Raw genomic sequence first — 18,712 nt, 5'->3', positions numbered from 1 at the left:
CCCCCCTTCCTCCATCCAGGCTGTACATTCCGAGGTATCCTGTATGACGACAACGCCAGCTGGCTAATGCAGGACAACCCGTGCATCACCTGCACCTGTAACGCTGGCCTGGTCACCTGTATGGAGACGGAGTGCTTTGTACCGTGCTCTAACCCGGTCACTGTGCCTGGCCAGTGCTGCCCGGTGTGCCCCAGTAAGTGTCAACAGTCGAACCTGCCTGCTCTAACAACCACCTGTCCAAGACTATCACCTATACACAAAAAACGCTTCCCTCTTCCCCCCATATGTTTTTAAAAAACTTAGTATAATGAAGCTGTCCAAGACATCTACCTGTCCAAGACAACCACTTTTCTCCTCAGCAGTAAGGGGCTGTCTTGGATAATTTCAACTGTAGTTACATGGTAAGATTATGGCTCCTCTCAGATTCAGACCCTGCATCTCCACTTCCTGAACAAGTTTGTCATCCAGCCGTACTACTGCCATGGCAGTAAGTTGCAATTGTATATTATCGTGTATAGAGGACAACTTTCTTCCAGAAAATCAGCGTTTCAAATTTGCCAAGTGTACGAAATTAGACTTTAAAAAACCCCAGTGGGAGCTGACCTAGGACTCTCTAATGAAAACAGGATAATAAAAAAAGTTGCTTTGCTTTGTTTTGAAGTGTGGTTAGTAATGAAAAGTCCATTAACAAAGGTGATGGTGCTTACCATGAAAAAGTTTGTGCATATTCAATTATCATTATTATGGTATATACCCAAATTTGTTTTCTCAAGTCTACATGCATCTAATCTGGGCAATCATCTTAAACGGCACATACCTTGACAAACCTGTTAGCGAAGCTGATAAGCCTGTTTCCTTTAAAGGTTAGAAAAGAATAATCCTTAATTCTTTTTTGTCCTCATCACATGGTCAAACTCTACCTTTTCAGCATGCAACTACGATGGCCGTCTGTACGGGGATGGGGATGAGTTCACGCCCAACGGCGACCCGTGTGACTCGTGTTTCTGCGAGGACGGCCACCTGCGCTGCCTGCACAACACCTGTCCCAGTGTGGCCAACTGCCCAGCGGGCAGTCTGAGGGATCCAGTGCCCGGCTCGTGTTGTCCCACCTGTGACGAGAGCTGTAAGTACAATCCCATGGTTCAGTTCTAGAAATTCGTATGGCATATTTTTATAAGATTTACCTTTTTTTTTTTGCTTTTCAATGCCACAGATCTTTTTCCATCACATATCTTTTTGATGTGAGGTTCGGACTATGGAAAAAGTCATTTACAGTCCAATCCTGACATGGAAAAGATGTGATGGATGGAGAAAGATGTGCGGCATGGGAAAGCAAAAATTTAATTGATTTTATAAAAATGTGGCATATGACTATGAGTTTCTTGAACTGAACTGTTGAATCAAATCTGTCCGAGATGAAATTGCAAAGGAGCAGGGGAAAAATTTAATCTTATACACATTCTGTCTCAAACAAGCGAATTATGAGGGAGGGGGTCCAGAGGCCATACATGGTGAGATCAAGCGTGTCAAAACTTCACATCTCCCACTTTGACAATTGCGTGCATCAGTCTTACTAATCCATCGACACCAGTGCTTGCACCATATAGGCCAATTGAAAATAGAAATGATTGAACATCTCCTTTGTTTCCACACTTAAAGCCTCGTATCGATGTAATAAGCCCAATCAACCAATGCCACCCCTCCCTTCTGTGTAACAATAATTCAAGGAACTTCTTACCTCGTTCCTACTTGTTTGATCTGTCTGTCCTCCTTTCAGTCTATCTTAGTCTATTCCCCATCTTGAAGTGTGTCACCTACCATCTTTATATTTGACTGGCCACATAACATTGGCTTACCTTAATATTGCCTCAACATTAGAGTTGGCACCCATGTTTTCTGAATTTTTGGGGCATTACAAAAGTATAGATTAATTTCAATTATGACTGTATTTGAACAGAAACAAGATAGAATAACTGTTACTGTGAAAACAAGTAGAAAAAACAGACCACATCAGAGCAGTCACCAAACACCTTCTGATTCATAAAGACAGCCCTGTATTTGAGAACAAACCTGAAAAAAAAAGCTGAGTAAAATCTCTACCTAAGTATGTTTTTTTGTGTTAGAATCACTCCTTTCATACAAAGTGCAGTTTATATTTAAATATAAGTATTATCCTAAGAAATGAAAGTTTATATGAATATTTGTTGTGGTTTTTTTTTGCATTGCTTGTTTCTGTGACAGTGATTTAAGTGTCATTGGAAAGACAGCTTGACCCAAACTATTTGTGGTATAGTTTCATGGACAAACTATTTTCTCCAGTTTCTACAGGATGTACCATTGAAGACTTGGGGAAAATTACTAGACCAAGACCAAATGATCCCTGTTTCTTCTGTGAATGCAAGGTAAGATCTGTGTGATCTGACTTTCAGTTGGTTATCATTTTGTTCTAAAATTTCATGAAAAATATAAATATCATCTTGATTTGTTTTGTTTTTCATGAGTGTAGAGTGATTTGCTTTTGTTATACTTTTATTTTATTTTTGAGAAAGATTGTCTTATTGCTCCATTTTTGTTTTTTCGACATATGAAATAGGCATGTGTTGTTGTAGCCTACCCTGGAGAGAGCTCCTCCTGTTTCTCAGCCCTGGATTTACTCTATCGAAATGCATATTTTGCTATTCAATGCTTAATTTTATACACAATTCTTAATGACTCACTACTCTTACTTTTGAAAATGTGTTTATATTCACTTACATTTTGGATACCTAGCAGGCTTTAGTGCTGAGAGGAACTGAGCACTTATGGACCTGTCTGGTGTGCAATGACGTTGTTGCCCAGGACAAGCGACAAGAAACAAGTAACAAGTAACAAGTATATATTTTGCTCTTAAAGACCTCATACTAATGTACACTAGGTATGCTTGAGTATTTCCAATGTGTGTATTTCAGGAGGACTTTATGTGGGTGTGTATGAAGGAGCAGTGCAAAGCCTTGACATGTCCACCAGACGTCCAGGAGTATATTGCTGGCCAGTGCTGCCCCTCGTGTCCTGGTAATTCTTTTTAAAAAATCATCTGTGATCCTTATCTCTCCCCTTCTCTTTTGTGTTTGTTACTGTCTTGTAAAACATCTAATATTTGGCGCTTCATCATCCTCATCATCCTCCAGTGCCAGATCTGCAGCAGACATCAGCGATCACGGTTCTCCATTCATTTCTTTTCTTGGATGCTCTTAAAAAAGCTACGTTTCCCTGATCTTTCCCCGTTACCTATTTGTTAAGGTTCCCTAAGAAGGTTGCTCTGGGCCTACCCCTACTTCATTTGCCTTCAGTTTTGCCAGTGAGAGCTAGATGTTCAAGACCTTTGTGTCTATTCAGAAGTCCCAAAAACTGCATTTTTTGTTTCTTTTGGCACTTATAATGACCTTATTGTGTTGTAAGTGCTGTAAAATCAGGTTATGTACTTGATCTACAATATGGACGTTTATTGTTCAAATCTGAGAGCAGTCCAAACGATTTATTTTCTCGTTCTTCTTTGAGTGCTTTCTTTGAGCCCAATATCTTGATGGGACGAAGTGCTCCACCTTCAAAACGACTTACACTAGTAATAACATCCTCAACAACAATGCAGTAAAAGATTATACGCTGATTGAAAATGCCCAAAAAGTACCAAAATATCTCACCAATGTGTCCATGACCTTGTTTTCCCCAGCATGCTATGACCTATCGGAGGCCAAGTACTACAGAGAAGGGTCAGAGTGGACGGCTGTTGAGGACCCGTGCATCGCCTGTGTCTGTAAGGTCAGTGTTTGATGAGCAGCCTGCACAGTTTTTTCGGAAAGTTGGTGGTCTAAAAAGTTTAAGGGGCTTTTTTTCCAGCTTTAAAAAAAAAATTTATTAGGTCTAAATCCTCTGCGAATGATACAGTGAGACACATTCCCCAATTCCCCGTCTCCTCACAAAAAGAAACCAATATAGAAGCTATAATTTAGATGTCACTTTCCCAATCAGTAACAAAGTAAGTCAAACAAATCACATGACAACCCTTTCCAATTGACAATGATGCTGGTATATTGGTGTGACCGTATATCCTTACTTGTAACTCACAAGAATCATGGGGCTTGATAATATACGGGGGAACTCATTTGAATGTGAATTTGAACAGGTGATAAATCAGTGTTATGGAGTGTTTTCACAAGATGATAACTTTGACTGGGTGGTTGGCGGGTGCTCTGGTATGGTTTGCTCCTTCTTTCCTATCAAACGTCTATTGTCCTTGTCTCTTCTTCTTTTTTGCATTGTTTCTCTCTCATACCATCATTAATCTTGGCATTTATATGACCTTATTGTGTTGCAAGTGCCAAATAACTCTTACTAAAACTAAACTAAAAGATAACTTTGTCTGTAACAATTCTAGAACTTTCTTGAATTCCAGGAATATAGCACCTTTCATGCTCTCTGAGATAGTGTCTTATTGTTTGTTTGTCATATCCAATTTTGTTTTTGCTATGGGATCACACAAAACGGATTGCTCCGCAGGAAGTTGAGATTGTTTCAGAATGCTCTCAGGTTTGCTGGGGTAATAGTATAGATTGTGAAGCGAGTAGAGCTTGCTGTTGGGCGGGAATTTGCGCTATACAAATGCTTTTTATTATTATTAATGCGTATGTATTTATCCAACGCGTAATGGAACTGGAAAGCAGTTAAGTAGACAAGTGTATTTATGATAAGAAAATGGCTTCTGTTTCAGAACGCTGAGATCAAGTGCAGCATCCAGTCGTGCGAGCCGATCAGCTGTGCCAGCACAGAGAGAGTTGTGATCCCCGAGGGTCAATGTTGTGAGATGTGTCAGCCTGTGCCGGACGCCACCTGTCTCTACCAGGCCAGGACATACCAGGTGGGATCATTGTTCATTGTTTATTGTTTCAGGAAGAAACATCCCTGCATTCCAGACATGTTCGTTGATGCTTCATTGCTCTCTCAAAAATGCTGCTGAAGGTCTTTCTATTGATTGTACCAGTGCATATCTGGTAGAAAGTTGTTCTGTTCTTTCCTGCAAGGATTTTCTGCTTCCTTTTTGTTTTCCCAAAACCATCATCCTCTCCACAGCAGTACTGACCTCTGCTTCCTTATCTTCCTCTTCAATCAAGGGGCGAAAGAGACATTTCAGGATCTCGACCTTGTCAGGTTGAACCGTGCTGTCAACTGAGGTGGCCTCCAGCCAGTCTGTCGGCTTTTTCCTTTCCTTTAACGCCTTCATGGCCAGAGCAGAAAATCCATGTGAGCGATCGTTGCTTCGATCAGTTGAATCCATTCTGGTCTTAGGAAACCTTTTTCGATCCTTCTTAGGATACACGTGGAATCAGTGATGAGAACAGCATTGGTTGTGTGGGGGGCAATCTTGGGTCATCCATTCAAGTGCTTTGGTGATGGCTTCAATATCCATTCGCATACATGATGTAGGTCTGTGCAGGCTCCAGATGCACTGTGTATGATTTTATTGTTGGCGAATGCAACAAATCCCCATCCCCTTTTCCCTGCTATCTCTTTTCACTGAACCATCTGTATAAATTACAGGATCCCCTGCTTTTGAGTTTTTGTCAACAATCAGGTTTGATCACCTCTCGTTAACTCTTTCTGTGCCAGGCGGGTTCTCATAGTTGTGGTAGATGAGTATGGGATAGGGTCATAGTGGTTTTAGGAGAGGCCAGTTTCTGGACTTATTTTATTTTTTTAACGTAGACATGTAGTAATAATATATTAAAACAATGACAAAATAACCACAGCAGAGAACACAGTGGTAGAAAAAAATGATACGTTTTCACAGATTTGGTCTATCATTGAGAAAAATATTTGTTTTGCAGTGGAGATATATATCAATGATAAATGAGGGGATTGATGCTGGCGTAGCTAGATATCTACAATGTATCATGGATTAGTGTGGGAAGAGTTAAGGAAAAGTTGAAAGTTCTGTTGTAATCCCTTACTTTTGCAGTTTTTTTGGACAACATTTCTAATGAATGTAGTAAGATTTTTGTCTTGTCAAAGAATAAGCCTGGAGCTTTTTTGCTATTGTCAGGCATATTGTCCTCTGGGGCTTAAAGAATGATGCTATCTTTCTCTCTCTCTGTGTCTCTCTCTTTCTCTCTCTCTCTCTCTCTCTCTCTCTCTCTCTCTCTCTCTCTCTCTCTCTCTCTCTCTCTCTCTCTCTCTTTTTCTATCCCCTCTCTCCCAATTTCCCCTAAGTCTGAATAGCATTTTTCCTGTTTATGTTCTTCTCTTTACGTAAATTTCTCTCTCTTCCTCTCTCTCCCTTTCTCCCACTTTTCCCAAAGTCTAAATAGCATTTTTTCCTATCTTTGTACTTCTCTTTACTTAAATTCTCTCTGTCTCTCTCTCTCTCTCTGTTCCTCTGTCTTCTCCCGCTCCAAATGACAGTTATGACCTGTATGTGTTTCTCTTTACTCAAATTTTCTCAATCTCTCTCTCTCTCTCTCTCTCTGTCTCTGTCTCTGTCTCTCTCTCTCTCTCTCTCTCTCTCTCTCTCTCTCTCTCTCTTTCTGTGGCCTAAATGACAGTTATGACTTGTATGTGTTTCTCTTTACTAAAATTCTCTTCCTCTCTATCTCTCTCTCTCTCTCTCCCTCTTTTCCGTAAGTCTAAATAGCATTTTTCCCGTCTTTCTACTTTTCTTAACTCTCTCTCTCTGGTGGTCCAGCCAGGAGAGGAGTGGACAGTGGATGAGTGCACCAACTGCCGGTGCTTGGGCGGGCGTGTCACGTGTAACGTCAAGCGTTGTCCGACTGTCGACTGTGCCAAGGACGAGGCTCCTGTCACCACTCCGGGCCAGTGCTGTCCTGTTTGTCAGAAACGTAAGCTTAGACTGAGCTATGTGCTAAACTGATGTAAATCAGTAAATCAATTTATATATATATTTATATATATATATATATATTATATATATTTATTCATAACCAAGATGTCATGTTTTAAGTGGTAAAACGTGAACTTTACTTTAAAGAATAATTTTGATAAGAATTTTTTAAGGAAATATCTCTACTTTTGATTATATTCTCTCACTCTTACAGAAAAAGAAAAGAAAAATGAATATATATATAACTTTTTTTAAATCGTAGGAGCATGCAAATCAGTTTTTGATTCTGAAACAAGGTCTGCTTTTTTCATTTGAACCTTTGAGTTTATAGAAATTTTCTTGTTTTGCTTAGATTAAGTCAACCACCATTTTCTTTCCTCCTAAAAATGTTAAATGATTTTTAAAAAGTTGCATAGGAAAAAAAAAGTAGTTCATCATCCAATCTGTGGGGACTGGGACCCCTCTCCCCCTCCCCTCCCTCTCCTCCCCCCTTCTCACCTCCAGGACCAGGTACATGCCTTGTGTTCGGCGACCCCCACTACAGAACATTTGATGGAGCCACACTTCATTTCCAGGGCACTTGTAGATATCTCATGGCTGCAGACTGTGAAAACGATGTCTTCAGGTGAGTTCACAGCCAGCAAGTTGGTGATTGCTCATAAGATTTTTTGGAATCTTGCAGAACATGAAAGGAGATGTTGTGAAATCATGTGAGCCTTAGGGTTGAAATGAAAGGGATACAGTGTCATGAGTGTGCATCAATAGCTTGGACCTAATTTGCCAACTATGATGAAATGCATCTAGGTCGTAACATGACCCTCGTATTATTCGTCAGGCTATAAACATAGCCGGAGCGTAACATACAGGACTTTAAACTGGCATATAGATCGTCTTCCTTGGTCACTTAATCATTAGACAATTGTGCTCACAATACTGTGTTCTTTGCAAAGTCAAAGTGTTTATGATACCTTATGATACCCTCTGAGCTTATTGCACAGCCATGTTCAATGTGAAAGGAATCTCCAAAATGAATGTTAATAATATATCATATGTTACGATGCAATGGAATCAGGCGACCATCATTTTTCCGGCATATGGAGTTATTGGATAATCTTAAAATTTGTTCATTTTTCTATATTCTGAAGAAAAAAAAAATCCATCTATCTTGAATAAAAGTTGAGATATTTGCAATTGAATGAGGTGGGGGTCACCTGGTTTGAGAGGTAAAATTAGCGAGAAAATGGCCCCCAAAGTGTGCTGACACTTCCAAAACTTGAGAGTCCTTGGAAACTGAAAATTTACATTTCGTAAGCCTTTAATCAATGTTTTTCAGTAAATTCTGCACAGAAATTAGTTTTTAAATGGATGTAAAAGGTGCTGAGCAAAAAAACGAAAATTCAATATTAAATTGCCAAACGGGTGGAAAAATTACGATATCTCCAATTTCATTATTTTGATGAGCACCTGATTTCACCACAATGCCTCACATACATTCTTGTCTGATTCATTTATTTTAGTGTTCACTACATGTGATCGATAATTAGGCCTGGAAAGAACTTTTTTCACTTTTTCTGTGTGGTTTTTTCCCCCCCAGAGTGGAGGTCCAGCATGACAACCGTGGTGCCCCGGGCGAGGTTTCCTGGGCCCAGAACTTGACGGTCACTGTGGCCGGAGCTGTGGTGGACTTGTTACAGGGCCGCGATGTGTTGGTGAGTGGGTCGGGCTGGGGGTTGTCTTGTCTTGTTGTTGTTGTTTTAGTAAGGTTTTACAGCGCTCACAACAGAGTGACAAACATACAAAAGAGGTGAGCAGAGTAAGACGTTTGGACTTCGAGGTTTCTGTTGACAGAAGTTTGGGGACTTCCATAATTCAAGGTCCTTGGAAACTGCAATATAACATATTTCTGCCTTCAATCAAAGTTTTTCCATAAAATCCACACATTAGAATGTTTTTGAATAGACACAAGGTGTTGAGCTAAAAAAAAAAATTTTTTTTTTTAATTTCCAAAACTGACCGAAAATTGACGATTTCTTCCATTTCATTATTTTGACAAGGCGCCTGATCTTACCACTATGCCTCACATGCATATCATTGAGCAGATCATGACAGAAACAGTCAGGAGCCAAGAAGTTTTCACGACTAGAGTGTTTTAGAAAAAACTCCAACAAATTCAAAGTGTTGGGTTCTGAAACAAAACATGTTAAGACAAAAAGACAAGCATTTCAACTTGAGTGGAGGTAGATTGTTGGGTTGTTGGGGGGGGGGGGGGGGGGTTGTGTTTTTTTTTTTTAGGAGGTTGGTTGTTGTTTTTGTTTTTTTAATTTGTTTTTCGTTTTTTTTAAAATGTTAATTACAAGATTTGAATAGAGGGAAAGAAATCCATTAGATACAGGCTGTTTAATCTGACAAAGAGAAATTGTTTTTGCTCAGGTGAACGGACGTCGTGTGGATCTGCCGTACCTGTATGAACCTCACCTTCTGATCGAAGAGTCTAGCAGGACGTTGCTGTTGTCTACAGAGATTGGCGTACAGGTCGTGTGGGATGGGTCCAGCTACGGGGAGCTCACTGTGCCAGGTGTGTTGTGTGATGTTTGTCTGAACAAAGGTAGAGAGGAAATTTGAAAGACAAGGTTGAAAATAAAGGCTTTTTCAGCTTTTGTGCTAGGAAAGTTGATTTCTTGAAAGTGTTGAAACTGAGAAATGGCAAATTGTACGTTTATGTAGGATCCCTGTACAAGTGAACCGGATGAACAGTTCTATTTTTGTGAGATGGGCTATTTATGTATTCAGACACGAACATTATCACTGTCAAAGGCAGATTGTGTATCTCAATTTTGCTAATCTTTCTCAAACTTTTCTCTTCTAGAATTGTCTCAATGGCCCAAGCAGATGCGACAAATCTTATTTCTTCATTTCACTTAAGAAATATTCTCCTCTGCAGATGCATTGGTCTTTGTCAGTCATTGGCTGATAAACTATTATTATTAAACTTTAGCTTTCTTAAAAGTAATGAAAGCTGTTAGTTTTTTAAAATGTCTATGAGCTGAGTCAAAGGAATCAGTGTCATTTTCAAAGGAATGTTTGTGAGTATTTTTTCCTTATTGATTTGCAAGTAGTGTATAATGCTGACATTGACCTAAAAGTGACCCCATTATGTACTTTATTATTGACTATCTGTGGGACAAGGATTTGACTTTGTCTGTTTCAATGCATTTTTGGGCATATTTTTGTGTGTTCCAGGTTCCTTCAAGAGGAAACTTTGTGGATTGTGTGGGAATTTCAATGGCTTCCCACAAGACGATTTGAGAACAAAGTCGGGACAGATCACAAACTCACCAGCAACATTTGGGAACAGCTGGAAGGTCTGTTCTGAGTTTTTTTATTCCTGCTCAAATATTTCTTCTTTTTTTTTCTTACAAGTTTAGAAAATAAGGGTTAAATTCTGTCCATCAGCAGTTTTTGAATTTAGATTGTAAGGAACAGTTTTTGTAGCAAATATGAATAAATAAAGTAATCATATTTTTATGTCATCATTGCAACAGTTGATTAATTTTAGATTGTTGCCCAAATTTTTCCTATTTTTCAAAGGACCAAGTTGAGTGTGGTCCATTGTTTTGTGTAAATGTTGAGTACTTTACAAGAAATGTGCATGTGCTTATCTAATTTAAAAAAAAAAAGAAATCAGTAAAGTACTTAGCAATTCTATTTATGTGACGAGCAAGACATAACATCTGGATCAGACGCCACCTTTCCAATACCATATTGTTTTTACCAGTCCCTTTATTTTATTACCCTAAATTCTTTTATCAACAGAACCTGGCAAGTATTTGCCTCGAGGAAAAGTATGTCAGCTGATTATAAATGATTGTTGATGTTTGACATAGTTGAGAAGATTTAAGGACAGCTGTTTCAACTGTGCTTATCAGGGCCAAGCCAGGCTGAGTGGGACACAGTTTCCCCAACAGAAAAAGGACAGTCAAACCTGCTTCAATGACCATCTGTCCAAGACAAACGACTACTTCCCACTTCCCTTCTTGCATTTTTTTCTATATTATAATAATAATAGTAATAATAGACCGCATTTGTAGAGTGCAAATTCCCACTCAACAGCAAGCTCTATGCGCTTTACAATCTCTGTTATTATCTATTCTGAAACAATCTCAACTTCCTGGGAAGCATACGGTGCAAGCTGCTATTTTACCAGATGTTGGTTTACTTCAGTTAGTTAAGTGAACTACAACAAGTTTCATTTCTTTTTTTTTTTTCAGACCAAAGAGCAGTCTGGTGGCGCCTGTGTCGATGCCAAAGACATTAACCCTTGTGTGGCGGCTGGGTACAGGATTCGGAAGCAGGCCACCACTAGATGCGCAATTTTAAAGGTTTGTTATTTTCTGTAAACTCTGTAGTGTGGACTCCAGTGATTTCAGAGGGTCCTACAATACTCTAAAGTTAGTGTGTGGCCCTTTTTACCAGATTCAGAGCCTCTTGCACTGTTCAGATTGTCAGGCACTCTTTGCAGATAAGGCATCTATCCATGGGACACTTTAACACTTTATCTTCAGCAAACCGCTGTGCGCTGTGCTGGTGAGTCGCTGGCAGCAGCTCGAGAACATTCCTTTATGACGACTTCGACATGAAATTACTTTTCGTCAATTGCCAATACAGGTCTCTTTTTTGGGGATTTCATTCAGTAGATGAAGAACTATCAAAACAGGTTCACTTGTTTTGACGTAACTCATTCGCTACGCCGAGCCGTGGGGGGCGGCGCGGCTAAAGTGCTGTCAGTATGCTAAGCTGCCCATGGCGGCTCGAGAACCGACGTTCAATTTTAGCTTGTTTTCTATTCCAATCCACATATCCATGTTAAAATAAAGGTCATAATATAAAGTTGACTTCCGGGTCAAGCGTTTCCACCGAAAATCGGAAGTTTTGATTCAGTTTTGGAACCCGATTTCGAAGTTTATACAACATTGTTTTATCGCGAAGCCCAAATTATAGCCCAGACACCAGTCTTAGTACTTTTACACAACAAAATGTATCATTATTTTGCTCACTAAAGAAGTGTAGGGCTCTTCTTTATAATATTGATACTACTGGACTCAAATTGCCAGCGCACTGTAATTGAGAAATCAATATTTTTGAGTGCTAGATGTAGGCCTAGATCTAAATAGTCAAAATATTTTTTGTCTCCCCAAAATCACTACTCTTTGGTGAATTTACTCAAAAAGTACCACCCAAGACATGTATAGGTTTATTCCAATTGCAATTCTGAATAATTCCATATAAGATACAAGTGTTTTTTTCTGTTTGGGATCCTTTTTCAAAATTATTTAAAAATTTATTTTTTTTCAATATCGGAGGTTATGATCCAAATGTACAAATATTATGGAATGCATGTAAATAACTGCTCATTTTTCAATATTTTCCTGTTCTATATACAGTTATGGTTATTTTGATGTATAATTTGACTAGGTGCAAATATACTTTTTGAGTTTCATCTGAGATTATAAATTTTTTGTTTTCAAATTTTATCCGCAGCCAATCACAATTGTGTTGCATAATCGCCTCTTACAGGAACCAAAGTTGAAAAATACTCAAATAAACAATACAGATATATTCTACAAACCATACTGAAAATGTTGGTATATGATATGTTGATATTTATTTGAATTTTTGGCCCCCAAGACCTGTGAACTTCGCACTAGTCATCATCTCATTTCGCCCTCCCTAAAAAAATTTATCCACAAGCCGAAAATAATATGTCGCGAATGAGTTAATGACCAATTTAGTGACGTTTTCGTAATTTTTTTATTTAATACAAAAAAGGGCCCCGGCATAGTTGGTTTATCCCCCTCGGAGTAAAAGAACTAGAAGCAGAGGAGGAAGAACCCGCAAAACTTCAGGACCTTTCCCAGACCAGATCTTTACCTGCAGCTGTTGCAGCCAGACCTGCTTGTCCCAGATTTGTTTTATCTGCTACAAAATATGTGCTGGCCATTGACATGAACCGTGCCTGTCATAGATCTTCATTTGTGAAGCAAGGACATGTTGATAATGATTTTTTGTCTTGGCTTTAGGCTGAAATCAAACAAAAAACATTGGTCTTGCTTTTTTCTGACATTTCCAAAAGTGAAAGTAGGGGAAATCTTAGATATTCCGTTTTTACTTTTCTTCCATGCATGCAGTGTCCTGACTTTGGACATGATATTTACTTTCTGTTGCCGCAGCACTATTATAGACAGTCCCCGCGAATGGTAATGAGTGTTATAAATCTAAGTTATGAAGTAAGGTATTGGTTATGATGTACGGACAGTATACTTGGTTTACTATTGTTTAGTTAATATATGAATAAAAATAATGAATGGAATTTGTTCATAATTTTTGTTTAATCTTTAATCTTGTCCTGTGAGTCAAAAGTTTTAAAAAGCAGTAAAATGTCAGTGCACTCTAGAGATGCACAGTTTGTCACTGCTCAATTTATAAATCTATTGATATTGAAGACATTGATTATAATGTTAAAATTTTAATCGAAAATAGAATTTATATATATATATATAAAATGATAAAGTCACTGTTTTGCAAACCTATTTGGATTTTCTTTTGATGTTCCTGCAGGGTGCACCATTCACAAGGTGCCATCGAGTCATCTCTCCAGAGCCATTCTTCTCCTCCTGCGTCTACGACTTGTGCGTCTGCATGGACGACCCCAACTGTCTGTGTGACATCATTGCCACCTATGCTCACGAATGTGCCCGTGCTGGGGTCAAGGTTGAGTGGAGGTCACAAAACTTGTGCGGTAAGTGGTGCAGAGTTACGATAAGAGAATCAGCCTAAAATGACAGTCAGTCTTTTTTTTTTCTTTTTTTTTTTTTAACTTGTAATTATGTAAATAGAAAGTTGGGGTTTTTTTCATTTTTCTTATAAGAGTGAAAGAAAAGATTTGTCGCAGAAGTCATCTTGATCTAAATTTGTGTTTTCAGTGACTGTTACTGTTACCTCCGAATGTTAAAAAAGACTACTTTTTAATGATTGCATTCTCAGTGATTCTCCTTTCTGTAATGACCCTTTAAATAAAATGTATCAGGGAGTGTGTATTTGTCTACATGGTTCTTAGGGTGCTGTTGTTGAATTTTCCAATTCGTTGAAGGAGTTTAAAATTTTCATCAATGATAGAATTATTCAAGTCTCTGTTTTAGTCTCTGGTGTACAGAAAAGAGGAAAGACAAGGAACCACATCAAGAGAATAGCCCAGGACAGAGAAATGTGAAAAGTGTTTGTGCGTGGCCTATATCCTGGTGCAAGGAGAGAAAGACATTGATGATGATGTTTTAGACTTCAGCCTTTCTCAAGGGCACGAGGTTGCTGACCAACATATTTTCCGACTTATGTAAAATTGTTGTTGCCTTTTCCACGTCTCCTCTTCTGCCATCAGATGTATAAATTTAGAATTGTATTTTTTTCCCCCCAGCCTTTGAATGTGACAGCAGTAAAGGTCTAGTCTTCGACGAGTGTGGCCCGGTGTGCCCCAGGACGTGTGAGCAGGCTCAGGCCGCCGGTCAGCTCAACGTGACAGAGACGTGCTTCAAGCCGTGCGTGGCCAGCTGTCAGTGTACGGCAGACAAAGTCTTCCACAACGGCCGCTGCATCGCTCCGGCTGACTGCCCTTATATTGAAACCGTTCCCTCCACATAGTCTCTGATCTGTCAGGATTTTTTAACATGTGTATTGTTGCTGTCATGGTTCTTTATGTATTGTTTTTTAAATCTTTTTTGGAATAGATAATTTCCATTTCACTTTATAGGATATTAGGTGAATGTTCCTTTTCATGACAGATGTGGAACAATGAAGTAAATAAATAGCACATACATTGGAATTGTTCCCTCCTCATAGCTGATGATCTATCATGATTTTAGGTGTACTTCTTTTGGGAAAAGATTTCCTTCGACTTTTGAGAATAATTGGGTTACTGTTCTTTTTTGTAACAGATGTGGGATAATGAAGTAAAAAAAACCATGTGTTAACTTCATAGAAAATTAAAATGATTGTGTGTATTATTGAAAAAGTCACTTTACTTTCATCAGATCTCTACGAACTCAAACTCAAAAGAAAAATATTACTCTTTGTGGATTTTCTGATTGTTTTTTAAGTCATTGCTTTTGTGAAATAAAAATTAATAAGTTCTAAAACTAACATACTCTACTTTCGTTACTGTGAATCAATTTACATGTATTGCCCATGAGCCAAGAATTATGGGATATCCCTCATAATAATAATATTAATAAGATTCTTTAAAACTTTATTTTAATTTGTGTATGAGAAAGTTCTTTTTTTTTTTGTCTTTATATGTGTGCAATTTGTGACTTATTTTTTATGTAAATTTCTAACTACAGAAGGAGCTGAAACTGAGAAGAACTTTGAAGCATGAAAGATCTTATGTCATGTATTTTGACCTTGATGTGTAAATGCGGAATTGAAATGTTTGTTTTGATATTGTATCTGACAAGGAAAAAAGCCTCAAGCATTTTGTAGTGGGAGGTATTTACTGACAAATTGATCATTCGCTTTTACTAAATTATTTACTAATTCATTATCCATACCATATTTACTGTATTAGAATTGGTTCAGTGACATGATGACACAATATTGAGGCAAATATACAGTAGAAGGATTTTGTTAAAATTTTCAAATATTGGTAGAAAATATGAGGGGGTGAGATGCAAAACCCGTTAAATGACATTTTGGAAAATATCAGATGCACAAAGAGTTTTGGGCCAAAACCCAACACACGCTTCATAAAAGCAACCGAAAAATCTTCATTTTACGCATGTTCATGCATAAAGCAGTATTTTAAAAAGTTGATGCTAAAATGGAAGTAACAGGTTTTGCATCTCAACCCCTCATATCCTGCCTAATGTCAATACCAGTAGCCTAATGTCGGAATAATACATGACTGTTGACGAAACATTTCTGCATACTTCACTTCTTCTTCAAAGGATTCTATCCTAATTTGTTCTCAAACTCCACCATACAATCATACCTACTCATGCAGAGGTTTGTTTGTTTAGTGAACAAAAGCTCTCATAAAAGAGAATGCTTTGGAGAGCATGTTTTTGTTTGATTTTTTATTTTATTTTTGAGCTGTGAGAATGTGAGAAGCAGAGTAACGATAACAAAGATAAAACTTTTTAGATAAATTATATGAGTTTCTCACCTTTTACTAGACTCCACATTTTGCTTCTTCGCAAGGGGCCAGCACTGTTTCAAGATGGAACGTGCAGTTTCGAAAGAATTTCGGTTTTTTGAGGGTTTATCAATTGTACTTTAATGGTCAATATTTTAAAAAAGGGTAATTTTTATCAATTTTAATGTCGTTTGAGAAAGCTCAGCCTAAATTCACCTAAAAACTTAGGAGTCAATGTTTTATATCGCAGTGTTCTTTCATGATATTTGATTATGTTGTTGATGTCCTCTGTGAGAATGTTGGATCAAGTCTGTGAGTGATTTATTTTATAGTGTTGTTATAGAACTGAGCTGTTGTGTATACCGATGTGTTCCTGAATCATCCTGTACAGAAGCGTCAATGTGCCTTAATGGGATCAATTATTTTTTTAAACTTTAACCTTAGACCTTTAGCGAAAAGGTTTTCTCCATTCAGATCCCATTTAAAGAATTATTAATGCAAGCCCGTAGTGTATCCAGTATTAAGTTCTAGTCTTCGATGTACCTATGTATTTATACAATGTGAATCTGTTGGTAGATTTTTGACAAGTGTTTACGTATGTTACACACATACTGTTTAAAAGTCTATGCATTAATATATATATATGTATATATATATATATATATATATATATATATATATATATATATCTTTATAAGTTGTGTCTTTGCCGCCTTACTCTTCCCAGTGGATTGTGTATACTTCATGTTTTGTATCAATATATTATTTATACACATAGTCGAATCTTTGGGTTTTCTGTTTTGTTCCAAGCCATCTTCTGACATGTTGTCCTGTTGACTTCTTTCTTTTCTGTCTTTGGGAGTGATTGGTTGTCGCTCTGCTGTGGTGTCTCCTTCTACTTCTTTCCAGCTTGTTTAAAGATTTAGTCGGTGCCTGGAGAAATGTGGCTGTCATCGTGTCCTCTCTCCCCCAGGGCAGTGCTACTGACTGAAGTTGTTTCTAGACCATCCCCAAAGGGAGGGGGTGGGAGGGACATTAACCAGGTTCTTATTCACAGTCTAGTAAAATTGTACATGGGCTGATTTATCAATGTCATGCTCCTACTGTGCCGGAACAACATTGGGGGAACTGCTGCTTTTTCTTTCCTCATCCTTACTATCGTAATTTTTCCTCTACTTATTTTGTATGTTTGCCACTCTCTTGTGAACTGCTATTTCCGGGGTGCCTTGATAGTCGAAGCAGACTTTTTGCTGTTGGGGCTAGAGAGGTAAGCAGAGAAAGCCTGATTCCTAGTTTGAACTTCTCTGTTGACATCCACCCCTTGGCGCTCATATGACCTTATGCAGTTGCGAGCGCCGTAAAAACGTTACTAAAAATAAAACTATGTGCAGCCATCACAGTGTCATTATTTTGGGCTCAAGGTGTATCCTCGGGTGATTCACTGCCCTGACCAAAAATACCTACACAAAAATACTCTAACTTGTTTACGTTGTTCTTTGACTCAGAGGACCTGCCTCCTTTAATCATAGCTTCAATAAATGGCTACCTCAGAATTACAAAGTTCTATCTGCTCAGTACATGTACTCAGTTTTGAGAAACTTGAGATCACATTTTTTTTTTGAGTTTCACAACATATCAAGCTTTTTCAAATGCAATTCTTTGAGTAACTTCATAATGACTCCAGGTATTTTAACGATTTTGATAAAGCAGAGATAGAACATGAAATTTTAGTTTCTGACCTCATGGTCTTATTAACTCAAAACGGCCAAATTTTAAAATGTCGGATAAAACTTTTCAATTCTGAGTTAGCGAAATGACAATGTGTGTATAACAAGCTTCACTTTGTCAGTTTTCCTCACAGCTGGGACTGTCGTTTAGCTGCTGCCGTGACTCTCTCCACGAGGTTCTCTAGATGGACCCCGGCGTTCCTGGCGTTCCTCTCTGCCTTGTCCGTGACCTGTGCCTTGTGTTCCCGCCATCTGCGCTGTTGAGCGGTTTTCTCCTTTTTCACCTCTCTCTGTGTCGTCACTTCGTTGTTCACCGCGCTTATCAGTTTCCTGTCGGAGACAAAAGTTTGCAATAAATTGAACTCGGAAAAAATACATAAATAAGCTTATAAAACAAAACAAAAAACAAACACCCCCCCCCCCCCTCCCCTCCAAAAAATCACGTTGACTTTTCAATATTAGGCCTATGTTATTTATCATGCAATGCGTTTATCTTTGACACCCCCCACCCCCCTCAAAATTGTCATATCATCACCAACTAATTTTTAAAAAATCTTACCTGTACGTGATCATGTCACTCTCCTCGTCCTGTGCCTCCACCAAGTCGGCCAATACTTTCTTCTCATGTTTGTACAAAGGCACTTTGGCGATCTGGTGAGACATGGCATTCAGCCCGTGAGTAGAACAATTTGACGACAACGAAACGGAATCCGACAAAACATTAAATAGGCGGGAAACCCAACACCAAGCACCACAACAAAGGGCAATTTAACCAAGAAGTAAAAAGAAAAAGAACATTTGCCCCGATATAACCAGGACAGACGAATATTCCTAATCATCGCAACAATTTCTTGTTACGACTTTTTTTAAATTGTCATAATTATTATGATGCCACCAAGTATGTATACACACACGTAAGTGTGTGTGTGTGGG

At 38.4% G+C, this 18,712-nt stretch overlaps 2 protein-coding genes across 2 annotated transcripts in view; one reads left to right on the top strand and one right to left on the bottom strand.

The window, feature by feature from the left end:
- The window catches only part of LOC101845560, a gene marked incomplete in the record, with an annotated part of 69,507 nt that extends 52,833 nt beyond the window's left edge, over nucleotides 1–16,674 (top strand). The window contains 14 exon segments of the mRNA XM_035970673.1: nucleotides 20–193; nucleotides 929–1,123; nucleotides 2,320–2,402; nucleotides 2,949–3,051; nucleotides 3,710–3,798; nucleotides 4,748–4,894; nucleotides 6,716–6,869; nucleotides 7,376–7,496; nucleotides 8,466–8,580; nucleotides 9,302–9,446; nucleotides 10,112–10,233; nucleotides 11,140–11,250; nucleotides 13,487–13,667; nucleotides 14,340–16,674. Of these exon segments, the coding sequence (XP_035826566.1) occupies nucleotides 20–193; nucleotides 929–1,123; nucleotides 2,320–2,402; nucleotides 2,949–3,051; nucleotides 3,710–3,798; nucleotides 4,748–4,894; nucleotides 6,716–6,869; nucleotides 7,376–7,496; nucleotides 8,466–8,580; nucleotides 9,302–9,446; nucleotides 10,112–10,233; nucleotides 11,140–11,250; nucleotides 13,487–13,667; nucleotides 14,340–14,563 (1,964 nt within the window).
- An 878-nt stretch (nucleotides 16,675–17,552) lies between these two features.
- LOC106012253 lies at nucleotides 17,553–18,430 on the bottom strand (the record flags this gene model as incomplete). Its single annotated transcript, XM_013084625.2, is given in 2 exon segments — nucleotides 17,553–18,109; nucleotides 18,339–18,430. Coding segments are annotated over 2 exon segments (294 nt in total), but the record flags the coding sequence as incomplete, so codon positions are not given.
- Between the last annotated feature and the right edge of the window lie 282 nt (nucleotides 18,431–18,712).

The sequence above is a fragment of the Aplysia californica genome, unplaced genomic scaffold, assembly GCF_000002075.1.
Source record: "Aplysia californica isolate F4 #8 unplaced genomic scaffold, AplCal3.0 scaffold00305, whole genome shotgun sequence".
Taxonomy (NCBI): Eukaryota; Metazoa; Mollusca; class Gastropoda; order Aplysiida; family Aplysiidae; genus Aplysia; species Aplysia californica.
This window is presented reverse-complemented; position numbering and strand designations above follow the sequence as displayed.